Source organism: Diceros bicornis, chromosome 4, assembly GCF_020826845.1.
Source record: "Diceros bicornis minor isolate mBicDic1 chromosome 4, mDicBic1.mat.cur, whole genome shotgun sequence".
Classification (NCBI taxonomy): domain Eukaryota; kingdom Metazoa; phylum Chordata; class Mammalia; order Perissodactyla; family Rhinocerotidae; genus Diceros; species Diceros bicornis.
In genome coordinates, this window is record NC_080743.1 from 51,501,762 (window position 1) to 51,523,058 (window position 21,297).

Here is a 21,297-nt window from a genome sequence, read left to right on the forward strand (position 1 = left end):
GCACGAACCAGGAGACCGGCCCCTCCTACTGTTTTTTATTATTTAACTTGCAGTGTCTATGTCTTTGGTACCCTCGGATATTAGGCCACCATAGGAAAGGGGCTATGTCTTTAGGATGTTCCCGCCCCTTCAGCATCCAGCACGGTGCCTTGCACTTAAGATGTGCGTTCAATAAATGCTTGTTAAGGAATTAAAGAATGAGTCCTTAGGAGGAAAGACGATGAAACATTTCTCTCAGGTTGAGAACAAATATTTCTCAGTTTATTTCAGATATGAATCAGCTAGTCAGCGTAAATTGTGTTTCTATCTGCTCACCAGGTGTGGGGAAGGGCTTTGGCTGAGATTGAGAAGTTCATTGCCCGAGAATAAAAAAGTGGGCGGGAATCTGAAGGCTCAGAACCTTGAGGAGGAGGCGGAGTCACCGAGAGTTGGAGCACTTCTGTCCAATCAAAAAGAGAGAGTAGAAGCAGGAGGGGGAGATAAAGGGGGAGCGGGAGATCGCGAATCCTGCCTAGTTACACAAGCTCGCCAGCCGGAACAGCAGCTTCTCGCCTGAGGTGCTTCTGCCCGGCGAGAGGGGCCGATTCCGAAGCCGACTCCAGCAATGGCCTTTGCAAATCTACGGAAAGTGCTCATCAGCGATAGCTTGGACCCTTGCTGCCGGAAGATCCTGCAAGATGGAGGGCTGCAGGTGGTGGAGAAGCAGAACCTGAGCAAGGAGGAGCTGATAGCCGAGCTGCAGGTAAGGCGAGCGGAGAAAGACGAGCGCTCCGTGGAATTCTGAGCCGAAACAGGCTGGCTGTGCGCGGGCCAGCACGCCCCACCCCCACCCCCGCTCCTTGGTATCAGTCAGTCCTGTGGCCTCTTGAAATTGGGGGTTGGGGAGAGGGGGGAGAAGGAGGGAGGAACGAACGGTGGCGAGCTGCAGGATGCAAACTTTCCGCTCAGTTTGCTCCCGGTGTTTCACATCGGCTTGCTTCCCGCGAGCTTTGCAAAGTGCAGGCTGCTCCAACTGGTCCTGCAGGCTGCCGGCGGGATGCCAGCGCGGCTCCCCAGCGCCTTCGCGCGCAGTGGCCCTGGCAGCCGGGCGCCGCTTCTTCCCCCCGCTCAGGGGCACTGGGGGAGGGGGATCAAAGTGGCTTCCCTGTGGGGAGCCCAGAACCAGGGACCCGTGATCCTTCCGCGATCAAGCCCTGGCTCCCCCGGCTGCGTCCTGCCTTCCCTGGGAGGCGCTGGCGGAGTTCCAGCCTGTCTCGTGGCTGCTGGAGAAGCTGCAGGGAAGGCGGCCCGGCTGGAGCAGCAACCGCCGTGCCCGCCTTTCGTCTGATGCAAGACTGCTGCGAGTTTTCTCCGCCCCTCGGCCTCCTGGGAGCGCTCGCAGGAAAGAGGGTGGGCGGGGGGCGCCCGAGATCCCCGGGGCCGCCCACGCGGCCGCAGCTGCCACGGTGCGGGCTTAGTCTCCGCCCACGGCCACAGCGGATGTCCTCGTCGCTGGTCTGGAATGACCAGACTGGAGTAGAATCCGATCCCAAGCTCCCCCCCAAAATATGTATTTCTCAGCAAATCTTTCTCAAGAACGTATCTCGGTTTGTTACGATACACAATTAGCGTCATCGACTTCAAATCTCTCTGCCTTGTTTGTAAGGGTCCTGCGAGGTTTGGTGGCTTCGTCCAGTCTTATGACATTTATTTTGTGAACTCAACACCCCATTCCTGCACTTCTTAGCTCCATGCTGCACCCAGCACCCTGGTATTTTTCACCCCACCGGTCCGAGGTATCCTCTCCCACCCCCCAACTCCCACAGCAGCAGTGTAGCCTCCTATTAACCAACCTCAGCGCAGATCCACTCCCTCCACGATTCCCTCCTCCGGGGGCCCCTTAAATCAAACCACAGTGGCGGCTGCTGTTGCTTTAACCTCATGGTCGTCAAAACTGCCTGTGCCTCCTTGTCTACCCTTGTATCTGCTGCTGTATTTCTCCACGGACCCTCCCGCATTTCTCCCCTTCCTCCCCCTGGTGCTGTATCCAGGTATCCAGCCCTGTTTCTGACCGGTCCTTGCCTTCAGGAATCTTGTAGGCTGGCTAGTTAGGGAGCCTGGCCAACACACGCGAGATGATTGACCAGATGACCCAGTACTTAGTGCTAAATGAGACTATCCGGCAGCCTAGACTCGGCGCTGCTGGAAGAGTGGAGAGAAGGGAGTGACAGCTTGGAAGGGGTGGGGTCAAGGGCTCAGGACTTGATCCTTGGAGCGTGGTAGGACTGGATGGGAGGCAGGCGCATCACACTTGTCACCTCTTCTTTTATGTGGATGGTATCAATGGCCTTGGCTCTGGGCAATGGGCAGAAGGCAGTGGAGTGCCTCTAGACAAGCTTCTGATCCTCACCTCCAGCAGACCAACAGGTTGAGAATTTGCTGTGATTTGGTGCTTTGTGGCTTTCTTATGGAAATTAGAAATCTTATACCCTGGGGATGGGGTAGGGACAAGGAGGGGTTAGTGCAGAGTTGAGAAGAATGGCAGGCCATACAAGTAATGAAAGGGGATTTCCATGAAGTCGGAATGTCAGCTGGTTGGGTGCTGGGAGTCTGGAGCTAAAACTTGGAGGATGTTTTAAAGGCACTGAGAACTCCTGGCAGGAGCTACTGACCGCTGGGCATTGTTGGGCTGCTTGGGAGCGCCCAGTCTTCGCGGCTGTCTTTGTAAAACATTAGGTTCAGAATGCTGGTTAGGCTCCTCGGGCAGCCTTGGAACCCTGGAGGAGGGTCCTCATAACTGCACTATGTCTTTTTATTCTGCGTGCAGAGGTGTCTGGGTTAGTGTCACTGCCCTCCCCCATTTAAGTCTCTTTAATACTGAAGGAAGCTTGAGGACATTGCCTGAGCAGGCCTGGCCTCTGTGCCCACTCCTTGGTATTCTGGGCAGGCACAGTTTGCTCTCTCAGTCCGTGGTCAGAAGTACAATCATCTCCCAGGACGGTGCTTTTCAGGCTTGAAGCAGTTCATTAGTGGGTGGTAATGAAGTTGTTTTAACGGGTCAGGATTAGCATTTGAAAAAACAAAATAAGGAATATCAGAAAGCAGGGCAGATGGTAAGGCTAAGTATTGTGTCGTGAAATTTGTTTCAATTATGTGTGTAGTTGTGTGTGTGTGGTATGTGAGTATAAAATCACAGTTTAAACATGTGTTTCTTACTGTAGGTCTTGAAAAAGTTTGGAAAACACTGGCTTGGAATAATAAAGCATCTGGTTTGGAACTCGCGAAACTGTTACTTAGACTGTGTACCCCTCTTCTATCAGCAGGTGTCACATCTTAAATAAAGCTAATATGCAGGAACATTTAAATAATCTTAGACCACGAATCAGTGGCTTTTAAACTTTGACCATGACCCACAATAAGAAATTCATTCATTCATTCATTCCTCATACCTCAGTATACACATACATCAGTGTACACACATGTATATACACACACTCAAGTTTCATGAAATAATGTCCTTACTATATGTGATGCATTCTGATATTTATTCTGCTTCATTAAATAGCAGTGCTGGTCAGAATCTACTCAACTGCATGCTGGTAATGCGTCTAACTTACTGAAGCACATTTATATCTTTATCTCAGAATTTCAAGAAAGATAAAGACGGGAATAAATTTCCATGCAAGAGTCCATCTTTTGAAAGGCTCTTTTAAAATAACAAGTTCTCAGCCTTTACACTAGGATTTAGTTTGCAAAAGTTGAATAGTCATCTACTTTATCAGTGCCACACATTGTGCCAGACACTGCCTACCTGCATTCTCTATAGCTGGGGAACATGGCCTGGAGAGTTTCTTTGACTTCTCCAATGGTTTAAGTCAGAGGCTCGAGCAAGGCTAGACTCACCCTCAAGGCCAAGCCTGTCCTCCCAGGAAAGGAAGCATGTGTGAACTTGAGGAATGTGAATGGGTTTCCACTGCTGAGTTAGCATAGTTTGTTGGGAGCAGCCATAAATCCAGCAGAACAGTGGCGTGCTGTTTTCCAGCTCTAAGGCAGATGAGGGATGGGGAGCTGAGAGGACAGCGATGTGTAGGGAGTGCCTTTTCCAGTTGGCGCTCATTCACAGACATCGCACACAGAGAGCAGTAGACAGCAGAGCGGTTGCATTGTTGGGAGAGGTGCATTCCTGCCCAAGGAGTGCCAGTGAGGACCTCGGAATGCTGGAGAAGAAAGTTATAATCACAGCAAACTGCAGGGAGGATGCGGATGGATTTGCAAAGGGCTGTGGTTTGCATAAGTAGAAGAGAGGAGCTCAGCCAGCAGGCAGCATGGAGCCAAATCTTGGAGGGATGACATGGGACCTGAGAAGGGGACCTGGGAGTGCAGGGGTTATGAGTGGTCAGTGGAAGATAGATTGACACATAGACTCTCAATAAACGTATAGTGGTTGAATGAGTCAATTGATGATGCAATTGAACGAAGAATTGAGTGAAGCGGAGGTAGTTGAGGGTGTAAGAGACCTTGAAAGCTAGTGAGCTCTGGTCACGTGGGATGCCCGCTTCAGTGTGGGACCAGGGTCTGCTGAATGGGAGTCTCCACAGGCTGAATCCCTGTTTGGGACAGGTGAGCTCTGAATGCACATCTGGTCTGACTGGAGACTCTTCAGACTTCCTGGCTTCAAAGAAAGCTGCTTTGAGGAATACCACCCTTGAGGGAAAAGTAGAGAGAGACTACAGAGTAACTCTCCATTAGGGAGTTCTTTCCATAGAGAGAGGCTGTGCTTGTTAAAGGAAAATAGTGCTGTTTCAGTGCTTGTCCTGAGGGCCTGCAAGAATGGGGTGGACTGCTGAGGAGTGTACATCCTCCCCTACAGCCAGTCTGTCCTGTGAGAACCAGATTCTCAAGGTTTGGGGAGGGTGGTGGCACCTTTGAAGAGAACATTCAAGGAGGCCAGACTTTTGGGGCCCAAGGGAATGATCGAGTAGAGCATCTGGAACAGGACTGGGCCTGAGATGTTGGATGTTGGCCCAGGAACTTGACACTAGAGAGGTACGGTGATAAGATTATGACTCTTTGGATGGTCCTTGCTCCGTGCCTGCTTCTTGTCGATTGAACTTTGACCCTTGGTCCTGGGCTGACCACTTCAAAGGAGGTTTTATTTCCTCTGTGTTACCTGAGGTGCCATTGCTGGTGGTAAGGGAATGTACACTGAAAATGTGCTTGCACGCTGCCACACTGCCCTCCAAAAAGGTTGTACAGTTTATGCTATTTCCCTACACTCTCACCAACACTGAATATTACCAGTTTTCTTTTTGCCAATATGATGCCTGAAAATACCACATTTTATAATTTCCATTTCCTTGATAGCTAGAGTTTAAGAGTCTTTTTATAAATTACTAACCACTTTGCAGTTCTTCTGTGAACTCCTCATACTTTGCCTAGTTTTTTACTGGATTCTATCATTAAAAAAAATTGATTTGTAGGAAGTCTTGGTCATTTTGGATGATGAATCCTTGCTCTGTAATATATGTTGCAAGGAGTTTTCTCTCCATGTCAAGCTTGTCACTTGCCTTTGACTTTGTTTATGGGATCTTTTCCATACAGAAGTTTAAATTTCAAATGTAATCTAATTTGTCACTGTTTTCTTTTATGGTTTCTGGGATGTGTGCCTTGCTTGTAAAACCGTTACTGGAGCAAACGTAGAAGCAGGTTAGGGTCTGTGTCTGGTAACAAAACTTTCCCATCCCAAGATCATAAAAGTATCCCCTGACATTTTCTTCTAATGCTTATATTTTAAAAATTATTTAATTCATCTGGATTTTTAATAATCCATAGTGATTTAGGAATTAAATTTTTTTCCTACATTTTTCTAATTCCGTTTATTGTGTAGATCTTTCTTTCTCCATCAATTTGAATTTTACCTTTATTATTTTCTAAATTCCCAAACATACACGGGTCTGTTTGTCTAGTGCTTATTTGGTTCTGTTGACCAATTGTCAATTTCTGAACATCTTTCTCCTGGCTCCCTCGCAGCTTGCTCTCCCTTTTCGGAAAATTCTTGAGCACTGTCATATGTAGCTCTTATGCCTTCTTATCACGATCAAGAGAAGGGATTTCTGAGGGTGGATTTGCAATCATGTGACATGTTTAAATTACAGCCATGCACTGCATAATGATGTTTTGGTCAATGACAGACTGCATATACACCGGTGGTCCCATAAGATTAGTACCATATATACCAGGTGTGTAGTAGGCTATACCATCTAGGTTTGTGTAAGTACTGTGGGGGAAGAAGAACTTTTCCTCTACTCTTCTAAGTTCTTCTGGCTGGTCTAAGAATTAAATTGACATGAGACATATTAACAGGAGAAAAACAAACAAAAGTTTAATAACATGTGTACATGAGAGAAACCCAGGAAAACCAAGTGACTCACCAAAATGGCCAAAGCCTTCACCTTAAATACAAACCTTGGCTAAAGACAAAAAAGATATTGGGGGTGGAAAGGGTCAGGGACTTCAAAGGAAGGAAGGCCATTCAAGGGTGGGTGAAAAGGAGCAAATGTTTGGAAAACAAGTGTTTGGCCACACAGAAACAGAAGAACACAGAGGGGAGCCTGACAAACAGGCTTTCTAGGTTCCTCCTTGTCTACCACCTAGTTCATGTTATGCTAAGGTGATAGCTCGCATCCTGAGACAGGTTTTTTTTATCTTAATTCTTTAAGGCAGTTAAGGGGAAGGTACCAAGAAAAACTTTCTGAGTCTTTTGTTTCTTAAAAATAATCAGCCTAAAAGAATCCTCACGTTAAAGAGACACATTTTGGGGTGGCAAATTTTGTTCCCCTTCAGTACACTCTGATATTTGCACAATGATGAGCTCAGCTAACAATGCATTTCTCAGAGAGAATCCCTGTCACTGAGCAACACGTGACTGTACAGGCATACCTCGTTTTATTGTGCTTCACAGATATTGTGTTTTTTACAAATTGAAGGCTTCTGGCAGCCCTGTGTTGAGCAAGTCTCTTGGCGCCATTTTTCCAACAGCACTTGCACACTTCATGTCTGTGTGTCACATTTTGGTAATTCTTGCAATATTTCAAACTTTTTCATTGTTGTATTTGTTATGGAGATCTCTGATCAGTGATCTTTGATGTTACTATTGTAATTGTTTTGGGGCACCATGAACTGCACCCACATAATATGATGAACTTAATCAATAAATGTTGTCTGTGTTTTCTGACTGCATCACCCACTGGCCATTCCCCAATCTCTTTCCCTCTGCTTGGGCCTCCCTATTCCCTGAGACATAACAATATTGAAATTAGGCAATTAATAATCCTACAGTGACCTCTAAGTGTTTAAGTTAAAGGAGGAGTCACACGTCTCTCACTTCAAATCAAAAGCTAGAAATGATTAAGCTTAGTGAGGAAGGCGTGTTGAAAGCTGAGATAGGCTGAAAGCTAGGCCTCTTATGCCGGTTAGCCAAGTTGTGAATGCAATGGAAAAGTTCTTGAAAGAAATCAAAAGTGCTACTCCAGTGAACACACGAATGATAAGAAAGCGAAACAGCCTTATTGCTGATACGGAGAAAGTTTTAGTGGTCCAGATAGAAGATCAAACCAGCCACAACATTCCCTTAAGCTAAAGGCTAATCCAGAGCAAGGATTCTAACTCGCTTCAGTTCTATGAAGGCTGAGAGAGATGAGGAAGCTGCAGAAGAAAAGTTTGAGGCTAGCAGAGGTTGGTTCATGAGGCTTAAGAAAAGAAGCCATCTCCATAACATAAAGGTGCAAGATGAAGCAGCAAGTGCTGATATAGAAGCTGCAGCAAGTTATCCAGAGATCTAGCTAAGATAGTCAATGAAGGGCGGCTACACTAAACAATAGATTTTTAATGTGGACGAAACAGCTTTATACTGGAAAAAGATGCCATCTAGGACATTTATAGCTAGAGAGAAGAGTTCAATGCCTGGTTTCAAAGCTTCCAAGGACAGACTGATTCTCTTGTTAGGGCCTAATGCAGCTGGTGACCTTAAGTTGAAGCCAATACTCATTGACCATTCCAAAAATCCTAAGGCCCTTAAAAATTATGCTAAATCTACTCTTCCTGGGCTCTGTAAATGAAACAACAAAGCCTGGATGACAGCACATCTGTTTATAGCTTAGTGTACTGAATATTTTAAGCCCACTGTTGAGACCTACTGCTCAGAAAAAAGATTCCTTTCAAAATATTATTGCTCATTGACAATGTACCTGGTCACTCAAGAACTCTGATGGAGATGTACAGTGAGATTAATATTGTGTTTATGCCTGCTAACACAACATCCATTCTGCAGCCCATAGATCAAGGAGTAATTTCGACTTTCAAGTCTTATTATTTAAGAAATACATTTCGTAAGGCTATAGCTGCCATAGGTAGTGATTCCTCTAATGGATCTGAGAAAAATAAACTGAAAAATTTCTGGAAAGGATTCACCATTCTAGATGGAATTAGGAACATTCGTGATTCATGGGAAGAGGTCACAATATCAACATTAATCGGAGTTTGGAAGAAGTTGATTCCAACCCTCATGGATGACTTTGAGGGGTTCAAGACTTCAGTGGAGGAAGTAAATAACTGCAGATGTGGTAGAAATAGCAAGAGAACTAGAATTAGAAGTGGCTCCTAAAGATGTGACTGAATTGCTGCAATCTCATGATAAAACTTTAATGGATGATGAGTTGCTTCTTATTGATGAGCAAAGAGAGTGGTTTCTTGAGATGGAATCTACTCCCGGTGAAGATGCTGTGAAGATTGTTGAAATGACAAAAGATCTAGAATATTACATAAAACTAGTTGATAAAGCAGCAGCGGGGTTTGAGAGGACTGATATCAATTCTGAAAGCAATTCTACTGGGGGTAAAATGCTGTCAAACGACATCGCATGCTACAGAGAAATCACTCATGAAAGGAAGAATCAGTCCATGCGGCAAACTTCATTTTTGTCTTATTTTAAGAAATTGCTACAGTCACCCCAACCTGCAGCACCCACCACCCTGATCAGTCAGCAGCCATCAACACGGAGGCAAGACCCTCTGCCAGCAAAAAGATTATGACTTGCTGAGGGCTCAGATGATGGTTAGCATTTTTTAGCAATAAAGTGTTTTTTAATTAAAATATGTACATTGTTTTTTTAGACATAGTGCTAGGGCACTTAATATTCTACAGTATAGTGTAAACATAACTTTTTTGTGTGTGTGAGGAAGATTAGCCCTGAGCTAACATCTGTTGCCAATCCTCCTCTTTTTGCTGAGGAAGATTGGCCCTGGGCTAACATCCATGCCCACCTTCCTCTACTTTATATGGGATGCTACCGCAGCATGGGTTGACAAGTGGTGCATTGGTGCACACCCGGGATCTGAACCTGTTAACCCTTGGGCTGCCGTAGCAGAGCACGTGCACTTAAACGCTGCGCCACCAGGCTGGCCCCTGAATCTCACATTTTGGGGTTCTATTTCAGAACCACAGACATAAAGGGCTTGGAGTGCCCATGAGGGGTCCTGCATCTAGCTCTCTGCAGTCAGGCATAGCCCCCAACCAGTGACGATGCATGCAGCAGCAACACCTCCAGAGAAATAACGCTGCAACCTCTCTTGAACAGTCATTCCAGTGTTTGGAAGCCCTCCAGGTCTAAGTACTCTGCTGCAGCATAAGCTTCATTCCTCTTTTCCCCTCAGTTGAGAAAAATACCTCTCTGCTCACTCTCCACGTAACTTGTCCAGACTTGTTCTTGGGCTCTCGTGCACAATAAATACAGTGTGGGCCCTCGCCCTAGGAGCCAGGAGCCCATTGGCCTTTCTCTGTCTCCAGAATCCCTGTGGTAGGGAGGGAAGAGAGAAGATTCACATGGGATCCAGCTGGGGAAAATTCAGTGAGATTTACACTCAGGGGTGTAAGATCAGACGTGGGAGGGACCTGAGGGGCCATCTGTCCCAACCCTCTTATTTTATTCTGATAGAGACCAGGGCTGGGGATGACATGACTTGGCGTTGGCAGACCTGGGACTAGAACTCCAGCTTCCTGATTCCCAGCTTGCTGCTTGTGCACCGACACTTGCTGCTTCTTTACCTGGGACAGCCAGTTTGGGGCAGAGCGTGCACTTATTCACCTGCTCCATTTCTTGGGATTTCTTATTGGGTATCTGGGCAACAATATCCTTCCTCTGAGAAGATACCCCAGGATTCTGGATGAGCCTAAGGAAGACTGTCTTGGAGTCTAGCTTGGCCCAAGTAAAGTGGCTATGATGAATCCAGCAAGTCTTATTTTTCACATATGTATATTTTTAGTCTAATATTGCCTGGGTTTCTGAGCAACTGTAGACCGGTTTAATTGTTCTCCTCTCTTCCCCTTACTTTGAGATCTATTTTAGGAAATGTTTTTCTTTCAACAATTTTGTCTTTTGTTCAGTTCATTTATTCATTCAGCCAACCAACATTTATTGAGTGCCTTCCATGTCCCAGGCAGAGGGGCTTACAAAGTAGAATTCGATCCCAACTCACCCGTTTGGTAGCTCAGTGTCGGTAGAGGGAGTGATGTCCACTGAGCAGGGCCAGATATGATGCCAGGTGCTGTCCCTGTCCTGTCTCATTTCCTCCTCACATACTTGAGGCCGAAGCTCAGATTCATAGCTCGTAAGGGATGGAGCTTGGATTTGAACCCAGGACTGACTGATGGTAGAGCCTTTCAGATGTGTAAACAAAATACAAATGCCATTGCCTTCCCTTCCTTGAATATATCTGAAGTCGGCCAGCATGTAGGAACTCCCACTTTGGGCAAAGATGCTCTAGGAGGTCTTCTACACCAATTCTGTGGACCCAGATGTTTCTTCTTCTGCCTTAGGACTGTGAAGGCCTTATCGTCCGCTCGGCCACCAAGGTGACCGCTGACGTCATCAATGCGGCAGAGAAGCTCCAGGTGGTGGGCAGGGCTGGCACGGGCGTTGACAACGTGGATCTGGAGGCCGCAACGAGGAAGGGCATCCTGGTCATGAAGTAAGTCGAGGAGGCCGGGTAGGGGGTGAGTGGGGAGACTGACCACGAGGAGGAAGGAAAAAACTTTAGAGAAAGCCCAGTCAGCGTTAGAAGGGCTTCCAGGAGGATGCCTGGTCTAGGCCAAGCCCAGACAGGTGGGCAATGCTCACAGCTGAAGGTTTTTGACATTGAAGCTCTTTGTAATCTCAAAATGCTTCGCAAACCCGCCCCACAGGTGTTTGCATGTCTGCAGCCTGGTTCTGGAATCAGAAGAATGTTAGTGAATTTATCTGCATTCTCTGCTCTGACTCTGCCCCTCCCCCCATTGTTCTGTCTGGAGCCTGGTTTTGTTAGCTCTGCTTTTCTCTGTCTCCCTGTGCAGATGCTAGTAGGGTGACTCTACATTCTTTCTCTTCCTCACTTCCCTGCACCCTTCTGGAGTCAGGGCCCCAGTTTCTCTTTCACACTCCAGGGCCAAGAGGAAAAGGACTCCTATTAGAGCTATTTTTCCAGAAACCTAGGGCAAATGTCATGTCAGCACACTAGCATGAGGTGACACTCGTTTCTGGCTCCTGTTTTGGCACTTAGACGGTGAGGCAAAATTATCCTCCATCCACTTCTCTGTCCTTAAGTCTTTTCTCTTCGCTTGGGAACCTTATCGTTCTCAAGTCCTTTCCCTCCACTTCCCCCTACAGGGCAGAGGTTAACTCACTGATCATCTGACTGAGGTCAAGATCCAACAGTAGAAATGTTAACCGGTAACCCATCCTCACTCTTGCCCTGGACCCAGAGGCAGCAGCCTTCAGTCCCTGTACCTCTTCCAGCGTCCTCCCACAGTCTGTTCGCTGGGGGAGCTGGGAAGCAGGTGGTCTTGTGGGCAGACAGACTCTGAGAATCCTTTTATCTTGACTTTTTTTTAAATAGGATCTCTTGACTTTTTCTCCTTGTAACCTTCATTTCCCGACATGAAAAGACCCTGTAGGGGAAGAAGGAGAATGAAATGTGTGTTAATAAATTCTTTCAAAAACAAAAACAAACCTTTAAGAAAAATAATTTTGTGGGTTACCATCTCTATTTTCTTTTCTGTAAAATGAGCAGAGTTAGCATTGTCTTGTGTATTCAGCTGTGAGGAAGCTTTCTCAGTTCAGAATTTGTTGAGAGATAGGAGGAGAAGTCAGACAGGTGGAGATAAAACTATTAGCTTTGTTACTAATAAAAGCCAGGTTGGGCAATTTGATGAAGGTCTGTGGGCAGTGGGCTGACCTCTGCATTCGGTAGACTTGCTCACTTGTCATAGGCACAGCCTTAGTAAGATTGATGGCAGGGAGCAGCAGGGATCTGTGATCTCTATAGGCAGGTAGATCCTGAGATGAGAGAGAAAAGGGCTGAGCCACATACATCTCCTAATCAAGTGAGGCACTTCTCCTCTGCCTTGGGATAAGTAAGTTTGGATAGAGAGGCCGGTTGTGTTTCTCTAATGGAGGTCCCTCCACATGAAAACATAAAGCCAGGGCAACGGGGTTTCCTTCCAGCCCTGGGATTAGGGCAGGAGAACATTGGAGAACCTAGGATGGAGGCATGGGGTTTGTATAAGAGCCGGTAAGCTCATGAAACAGGAGAGAGCACAGCATGTGCTTGAGGCTTTCAATTGGGACAGGAGTGGGAATACCAGGTCTGGGCCCACTGATGTCCTCTCTTTTCTTTGGTTTTCAGCACTCCCAATGGGAACAGCCTCAGTGCTGCGGAGCTCACCTGTGGGATGATCATGTGTCTGGCCAGGTAAGTCCCTGACTTCTCAGCAGAGCCAGTCTCTCTGGTATATCAGTTATTATGACTCCCCAAGCAAAGTGACCCCAAGAAACTTAGAAACACTCAGCTTGGCGATGTGCAGACTACTAAGAACCTTCAAGACCATCAGTCCTCACTGAACATCCATGACACTGTTCTGCACACCAAGGTCAAGTGGCTTCTCAGGTTCTGGTGCTTGCAAATGGGAAGAGGGCGGTTACAGGGTTGCTGCTCCTTACCTCAGAGCAGACTCATTGAGAAGATAATTGTGTGTATGATCTTGCTTTTCTCCTCAGTCGTTTTCCACTCGCCACACCCATCCTCTGTGCCAGGTATTGAAGTAGGTTTCCACATATGCTGTGCCTTCTCTAACCTCTAAGCCTTGCAAATGCCATTTCTGCTGCCTGGAGCAGCTTTCCCCATCGTCTTTGTCTAGGTAACTCGTCTTATTCTGCAGGATTAAGCTCGAGTGTTAATTCATCCAAGAAGCTCTCTGGATTTCCCAGCTGGGCTATGTCCCTCGCTGATTCCTGTGGCCCCCAGATCTTACCTCTGTCACTTTCCTTACAGATCTGTTTTGTAAGAGAATGGGAAAAAAAGCTGCCCTGGTATCCCTGTGTTTACCTGTGGATTCATAACATAAGGAAACTCAAATGGCCAAATCTCTTGCTCTTCCAGCAGAAATTCTAGAAGTGGTGGCCTCTTGAGTAGCAGGGACAGCCTAGGGAGCAATGGATATGGCACATAATGTGTGTGAGTCTTATTGTGTTGGATAGAAGGACTGTATTGAGCAGTGCTGTCGAACAGGCAATTCAAGCATTTCTGTGGTCAGTGGGAAGGGCAAGGAGCAATGGACAGGGCAGGAAGCTGGTCCGGGTCCTTTTGCAGATCCTTGGATCCTTAAACCAGAGGACCCAGCCAGGCGAGACTCCTCATTTCTCCATTCAGTCCTGAAGTCTTCTGGGGCTCAGAAATTACTCTTTTCCCCTCTCAAGACTTGTTCTCTCTCCTGCTGGGAGAGGACTTGGAGGAGTTCATCTTTGTTCTAACTCTTCCCCGAGATTTCTACCTGAGATCTTAGGTATTATTCTCTGATATTCACTGACAAGTGAAGAAGAGAGGAGGTTGGAGAAAGGGAGGAACAGGATAACTTGCACAGCAGAGGGACCCAGTCTGGAAGGGGTCCCTGAGCTGGCTGGCTGGGTCTCCCAGAACGTCTGGGCTGGATGCGTTTCCCCTGGAGAAATGTTGAGGCCTGATGCCCCGGTTTCAATTGCACTATTAAATTTGGTGGTATTTTTTGTGTGTGTCTTTGTTTTTGAGTGAAAGAGGGATCTCAGTGCAGCTTTCTATCTAATTAATTCTCTCACTTTTTTTCTGGAGGTAGAAGGAGAGGCTTGGGAGGCAGGAATAATTTTCCCCTTATTCCAGGAACAACTTAGTTTACAGGAATAGGCAAAGTGGAATGATTTAAAGGAAGTGCCCCATTCCCAACTACTCATCCACGACCTCGCTTGTCAAAGATGCATCCAAACTAAGAAATAAGCTCCCTAGTAAGAAGGAATTCCCAGTCTCTCATATCCTGTTGTGTGTTCGTTTAATCCGACTACTTTCCCATCAGGGCAGTGATAGAAGGGAATGAATGGGACCTGTAGATGGTGAAGTTGAGAGCACTGGGCAATGTGGGTGGAGAGCAAGCAGCATGGGCCTCACAGTGGGGGACATTGAACAGATGGCAGGAGTTCCTCAGGTACAGGAGAAGAAGTGACACAGAAAGAAGGAGAGGAGAATACGATACAGATTCCACCATTTTGCCTGCTTTACCTTCTCTTCCCCTTATAAGTCAGTCCAGCTACCATTTAATTCTCAGGAGCCCCCTTGCCCACATCGTGGTTCTCTGCAGACTGGCCTGGTGAGGACACCAAAGTGTCCTTTTGGTTATAGCAGCTGACGGAGTGTTTGGGGATTTCTTGCGCTCTGTGGTTCAGCATGCACGTCCCTTAGACAACACCATGGAGTCAAGTGGGCAGCGATGAGAATGTGGGAACTGAGAGGAGGCAGGTGGGGGCTCTGTCTCACTAGATTGGAGACATTTATCACGGTAGCTTTGCTGAGAAGGGAGCACTTCCTCAAGGAAAGTCATTGTCCTTATGATATTCCTGAAATGACGACCCTCTGCTGAGGCCTGATGGCCCAGAGCAGTGAGCTGGAGCTTCTTCCCCAGCAAGCTTGTTACTTATACCCGGGAGTTCATGGGGCTCTGATCACAGGAGCACAGATTCTACCCTCCACCCTACCCTCAGATGGAAGTCTGTGTCCTGGTTATGTGAGGACATGAAAGAGTGTTTTTTCTAAGAAGTCAGTGAAGTGGAAATATAGGAACAGTGTCTTGGAATCTCTTTTTTTACACACACACACTCAGAATGCACACATCACTGAATTTTGTGGCTGGCAGGAAAGCCTGCATTTAAATACTTAGGAGGCTAACTGGTGAGGATGTCTTCCTTGGCTTTGAATCCATTTAGCTGCTTCTAGTTGGGTGACGCTGGGCGAGGTGTTTAACCTCTAGTGCCTCCTCCGTGCAGTTGTTATGAGCATAAAATGAGCTAATGTGGTCTAAACATTTCCTATAGAGTGTGTAAAATAGACAAGGTTCTCCTTAAACATTCTAAACATTGTTTCTTGTCTCTTCCTTTTTCACCTCCAGAGAAGTCTGGATGACCATGTTCCACATGACATATCTTGCCCTCAGACCTCTAAGTTTGTCCTGACTTCCTTTGCCTCCTCCAGCAAACACACCCAGACCTCCATGTTAACCAATAGGGGGAGATAGGCTGTGGAGTGTTTGTGTGTGCGCGCACGCGCGTGTGTTTGGTGGTGGGACCTGAGGTGCCGTGGATGTTAGAAGTGTCTGGATTGCGGAACCCACCCAAATCAGTCTAGCCTGAGTCGGTTGGGGCTTAAGAAACTCTCAAGGAAGAATAAGTAATCAATTGTCCCCTGATACAGTAGAAGGTTGTAGCCCTGGATGGAATAGGAAAATGAAACTCCTTGAATTCCTGGAGCACTTGATGTCATCCAAGTCCCTCAATACCCCATTTTGTTATCCCTACAAACTCTGGAGGATTGGCCTTTACTTTTTACTCACCGTGAGGCACTTGGATGGCTGAGGTAGAATCAGAACCTCCTCCCAGACTCCTACCTGGAGACAGAAATCCCAAGGTTCCCAAGTCAGGTCTTGCTAAGGGTTTCCCTCTGTGACACTCCTCTGACCCTCCTTGCTGTTGCTGAACCTGAGCCCCCAGACCCAGACTGAGCTTGGTTCCGTGGGGGAATAACCGTCCTAGGCTTTGGCTGTGCAGACCTCATGTTGCGCTTCCTTCCTGGGCTGGCAGGGCCCGCTAAACCTGTGTCTGTCCTTGCAGGCAGATTCCCCAGGCGACGGCTTCGATGAAGGATGGCAAATGGGACAGGAAGAAGGTGAGCAGCCAGCCTTGGCTCACCCCCCTGGGCCTGGTACCAGGGTCCACTCTGGGTGCTGACTTCAGCTTCTGTGCTTTTTTCCTGTTTGGTTGCAGTTCATGGGAACAGAGCTAAATGGAAAGATTCTGGGAATTCTTGGCCTGGGCAGGATTGGGAGAGAGGTGGCCACCCGGATGCAGTCCTTTGGGATGAAGGTAAGAGGTCACTAGACCCCTTTGACATGGGGCTTCCTATAACAATTTTGGAAGAGGCAGCTTTGCTTGAGAGAAGCTAAAGGCTTTGTCCTAGGAGGGTCTGCCCCTCCCTTAGAGCCCCTGACTAAATAAGTGGTAAAGCCAGGGAGGGAGGGAATGCTGGCCTGCTGATCTGGACACTTGAACTCGAAATCTGGGAATACTTGGTTTAGGTCCTTCAGTTCTGAGTCCCAGTGGAGCAGAGAGGGGTCTTGTATCCTCCTACCCGTCCTTTCCTCCTCTGCTATGAGGGTCTCCTTGCTTTGTTCCTTATCTGTCTCCCGTGATAATTCAGAAAACAGGAGCAAATTTATAGCCTTATGACAGAGCAATTGTCCATCCATCTTCTAGCTCCCCTCCACAGTCCAGAAGAGATTGAAAGGTGCCTGTCTATACACGTAGAGCTCATGGTGGCAGGAAGATCTCACACATTTCTCAGAAATATTCCTGCCTCCCCCCAGGGCTCTGCCTTGTCCTATTCTGGGAGCTCAGTAGGCTTCTGTTTGAGGGAAGGTTGTCATCAATAGCAGTGCTACCCCACTCAGCCAAGAGAGGGGACCTGCGGACCAGAGAGTCAAGGCAGTTGGCAGTGCATGTTTACCATGGCTGTTGAGGGAGAGATTGTGGGTTCAAACTGCAGCCAGGAAGGCTTTAGTTAAACATTAAGGAAAATAGTTTTGAAAATCAGATCATTTCAGGTCCACGAAAATTTTACATAGAGTGCTATGGAATTTTCCCTTTCTCTCTTGCTGCCTCCCTTTCAGTCTGTCCCTCCCACATTCACAGAGCTAGAAGGGACCTTATCAATTAAGATTAACCTTTAATTTTATTTTGACCTCTGGACTTTGTAAATTTTTGCTAAGGGCTCACAGCAAATGGATGGTAGACAAGAACTCAGGTGGGCATCCCCTTATACCACATTAAACATCTCCCACCTTCCTCCCCTCCCACCATATTTAAGTCAGCCAGACATCCTAAGCCTCAGCACTGGGAAGGGCAGGTACATTTTTCTAGATCTCTGAGAGAGGTGGGTGTGGCCTAGCAGGATCCATTGATCATGAAAACCAACCAAAGCCGTGCCCTTCTGTGCAGGGGTGGCGAGGGGCCATAAGCCACAAAGAGCACTTTCTCCTCCTCTTTTGTGAGAGATCAAGGTAAAGGTTTAGCTCATGGAGAATTCTGATCATGTAAAAGAAGGTCGGGGTTAAGTAAAACTCACAGTGCACGTAGCCAAACAGGTGAGCGTTTCATTGACGATACAGCGGCTTTGGGATAGGTTGCCAGGCCCAGCGGCTATTCCATTCTGTTCAGTCCCCACCCCATGGCACCACAGCACATCAGACTGTTCTAGCTCAGGAACATTCATTGTCAAGGACTTGAGACTTTGGCAATGACTTAACCCGGACAAAAAGCCCCACCTCATTTCCTGAATGATTGAAGCGATTGGAAAGCTTCTCTGTTCATCTGGAACCACTCAGCTACTCCCCTGCCGGGTCTGCTTCCGAGAGGCACAGAGAGATGCAGGACCTTGAGCGTCAGCACTGGAAGTGACTGACACCTCTCAGATGTGTGTTTGATTCAAAGAGATGTCTAGGGCCTGCTCTTGATCATTAATCTGTGTCTCTGGGCGTACCTCGCACGATGTGCCCAGATGTTTTATTCCTAGCATGGCTTTGAGGGTGCGGGTGCTTTTATGTTACAGCATGTAGCTGCTTTGCTTGGGGGATCTTCTGTCCAGATGTCTCTGGAGGGTCGCTCTGGGCTGTCTTGCTTCCAGGACATGCTCTTTGTAAACCCCTGAAACATGCCGTGGAATGTCCCTCCTCTTCCCTCCATCAGCCCAAGGGTTGGCTGGCTCTGGTCATTCTGGATTGGCCCAAGTGGCTTCTCTTCATGCTCAGCTGCTCACTTTGACCAAGCTCCCTGACACATTTCTGGGTCCAGATGAATTTTGTCTCAGGGCAGAGAGATTACTGGCCTGTATCATCCAAACCTCAGTCGATGTTCAAGCAGTTGTGGAAAGCAAGATTTTCTAAAGGGCAAGGAAGGAAGATTCTTGAACTAATTGTGAAAGGGACAGTTTATCATCATCCAGACAGGAAACAATGATCAGTGTTTACTAAACCATAAGTTGTCTTTTTTTTTTGTTGATTTTTTGTTTGTTTGTTTGTTTTTTTGTGAGGAAGATCAGCTCTGAGCTAACATCCATGCCAATCCTCCTCTTTTTGATGAGGAAGACTGGCCCTGGTCTAACATCCATGCCCATCTTTCTTTACTTTATATGGGACGCTGCCACAGCATGGCCTGACAAGCAGTGTGTTGGTGTGTGTCCAGGATCCGAACCCGGGCCACCAGCAGTGGAGCGCACACACTTAACCACTGCGCCGTGGGGCCGGCCCCGATAAGTTGTCTTAAACTGGTCTTGTTTTCGCTTTGGAAACTGATATTAAACTAGTAGATTATGAAAATCCCTAGATGTCATATACCTGGACTATTTAAAATTATATTTTAATCATGTAGTAAGTGAATGCATTCTCATAACAATTGAAATGTAGATAAGGGTCTCCTTGATTACCATCCCAATCCTAGTCTCCTCAGAGGTATCATGAGTTTGGTGTGTGTCATCTCAGACTTTTTTCTGTGCATTTACATGGAACACATATAGTTCTTTGCCTATAGGGGGGTTCTATGCCTATAGAAAATAGAATATTGTACATGTTGTTAAGATGAAAACGTGTGTCTTGGAATAAATACATTTACTCTTTTTGAACTGCGTGGAATTCTGTTGTATGGATAAATTGCTTTTTATTTGGCCATTCTCTCAATGATGGACATTTAGCTTGTCGGCAAATGAAGACTTTTAGCAAGACATTGGTGAAGTCTTTCATGATACCCTTGGGGTTAAGATGGAGACCGTGAGCTTGGTGCTAGGGGTTTAGTCACTGGCTGAAGGACGGCTCCGTCTCAGTCTGGAGGGAGATGTCCCGGGTGGTGCAGGGCTCTTCTTGTCCACCATTCTCATCAACAGCCTGAATGATGTGTCATTTGTGGATGACAGGAAGCAGGGAGAACTGGTTAATACCTAAGAGTACAGAATCAGGTCCTAAAAGACATAGGAAAGCTAGAATGGTTGGGCACCCTCACAGGAAATTTAGTTAGAACACCAGTCAGCACCCTACACATGGGTCCCCAAAGCAACTAGACAAGTGTTGGACGTAGAGGTGTTTATAAAAAGCTTTCTAAGGGAGGAGACCTTTGGTTGACAAAACCGCGGTTTGGTTAGCAGTGGCATGGCTGATAAAAAAGGTAATGTGACTCTGGTAGCATTAAAGAAGTATGGCTAGCTGAGTCTTGCACTTTCTTATCAGGGTTTTCTGTGAGGAGCAGACCAGCATCTCTTAACAGTTTCTTTGTGGGCAGCGTTGTGGTGAATCTGACGTTAGCCCACAGGGATGGACATTGAACCCAAAATACCAGTTGTCACAGATTCTTTCAGGTCCAGCTGAGGTCTGCGGTGCCAAATATTGTGCTCACAATGACCCTGTAAGGTCAATATTATTGTCCCAGTTTTACAGATAGGAAATTAAGCTCAAGATAATAGGACTCATAGGTGGTGGAGTCCAGTTCAGACTCTGGGTCTTCTGGCTTCCAGTCTGGTGCCCTTTGCCCTGCACCACAGCCGCTGTCGTCGTTCCTGACTTGCGTTAGTTCCATAGTCCCTGTGCTGTGTCACTGTGCCTTTCTTGGGACAAAAGCTCTCCAGGACAGGCAGCGCCTATCTCAGCCAGGTACCTGGAATTCCTACTGCCCGAGAGCAGTGCTTTCCAAGTTCTTCCCAGAACCTCAAGTTCTAGAAAGGTGCCTTAGGGACATGGGGAGGGGGCCCAGGGAGACAGCGGGTGGGGCTCTGGGCCTTCACCTCTGCAGCTTTGATCAGTTTTTATTTTGAGTTTCATGTCAGATTTCCTTGTGTGGGGAGGAGAGAATTCCAGTGCTAAGCTAAAGAATTTGGCTTTGAGGTAGAGAGAGGGTGTGACCATTAGGCTCCTTTGTTGGAGCCCCTTTACCCTGAAGACCTCCTTGTGCTCCTCCATCTACTACTCTCATCTACTTGTGCTCCTCCCTCCATTACTAAGCCAACAGGGCCCTGGAGCAAGACAGTCAGCATCTCAAGGCTGCCTTCTGTGACACCAGCGGAGGTCGCCCTGGAATACCACTTGAAAAGCTAGGGTCCCTCTGGTGCCCCTGCATCAGGAGTCTCTTTTGGGGCTGGGATTGGGGTGGGAATCCCTTTGTGTGTCTCCCTAAGGCTTCTCTCTAGGAATAGTCTTTGGATGGTGTGGACCCGGAATTGCTCCAACTTCTGTGCATTAAGACATCTGACCCTTTCCAGGACATGTCAGGACCCTACTCAGGGATGTGTCCCCTGGGCCTGTGTCACCCTTTCTACTTCCCCCAACAAGGTCTCCCGGTATAAGAACACCAACCCCTCTCTGAGTTCAGCTTCTGTCTGCCCTGGGTAGTATCCCGAGTGAAAAATGAGAAAAGGGGTTTTCTCAGCCCAGTTTTTTCCCTGAGTTGTCTACAGATGAATGAGATACTGTCTCTGGAAGAAGCTGAGTCAGGACCTGTTGACCACTGTGGAAGACACTTGTCTCCCCCTCTCCTCATCTGCTCCCCTTTGGCCCAGGCATCTGCAGCAGGGGCGCTGGGCCAGGCCCCACCCGTGGGACCCTTCTTCCCGGCAGCTCCATGCTGTTTCTTGGCTCCTGAGAGTCCAGAGGCGATAGAGTTGTGCAAACTCACTCGAT

The 21,297-nt window shown here is 47.3% G+C and overlaps 1 protein-coding gene across 1 annotated transcript in view; it reads left to right on the top strand.

The window, feature by feature from the left end:
* Positions 1 to 508: 508 nt before the first annotated feature.
* Positions 509 to 21,297, top strand: part of PHGDH (phosphoglycerate dehydrogenase) — a 33,160-nt gene continuing 12,371 nt past the window's right edge. The window contains exons 1-5 of the mRNA XM_058538922.1: positions 509 to 742; positions 10,852 to 11,003; positions 12,696 to 12,761; positions 16,196 to 16,250; positions 16,349 to 16,447. Of these exons, the coding sequence (XP_058394905.1) occupies positions 605 to 742; positions 10,852 to 11,003; positions 12,696 to 12,761; positions 16,196 to 16,250; positions 16,349 to 16,447 (510 nt within the window). The 5' untranslated portion in view covers positions 509 to 604. The remainder of the gene's footprint in view (positions 743 to 10,851; positions 11,004 to 12,695; positions 12,762 to 16,195; positions 16,251 to 16,348; positions 16,448 to 21,297) is intronic.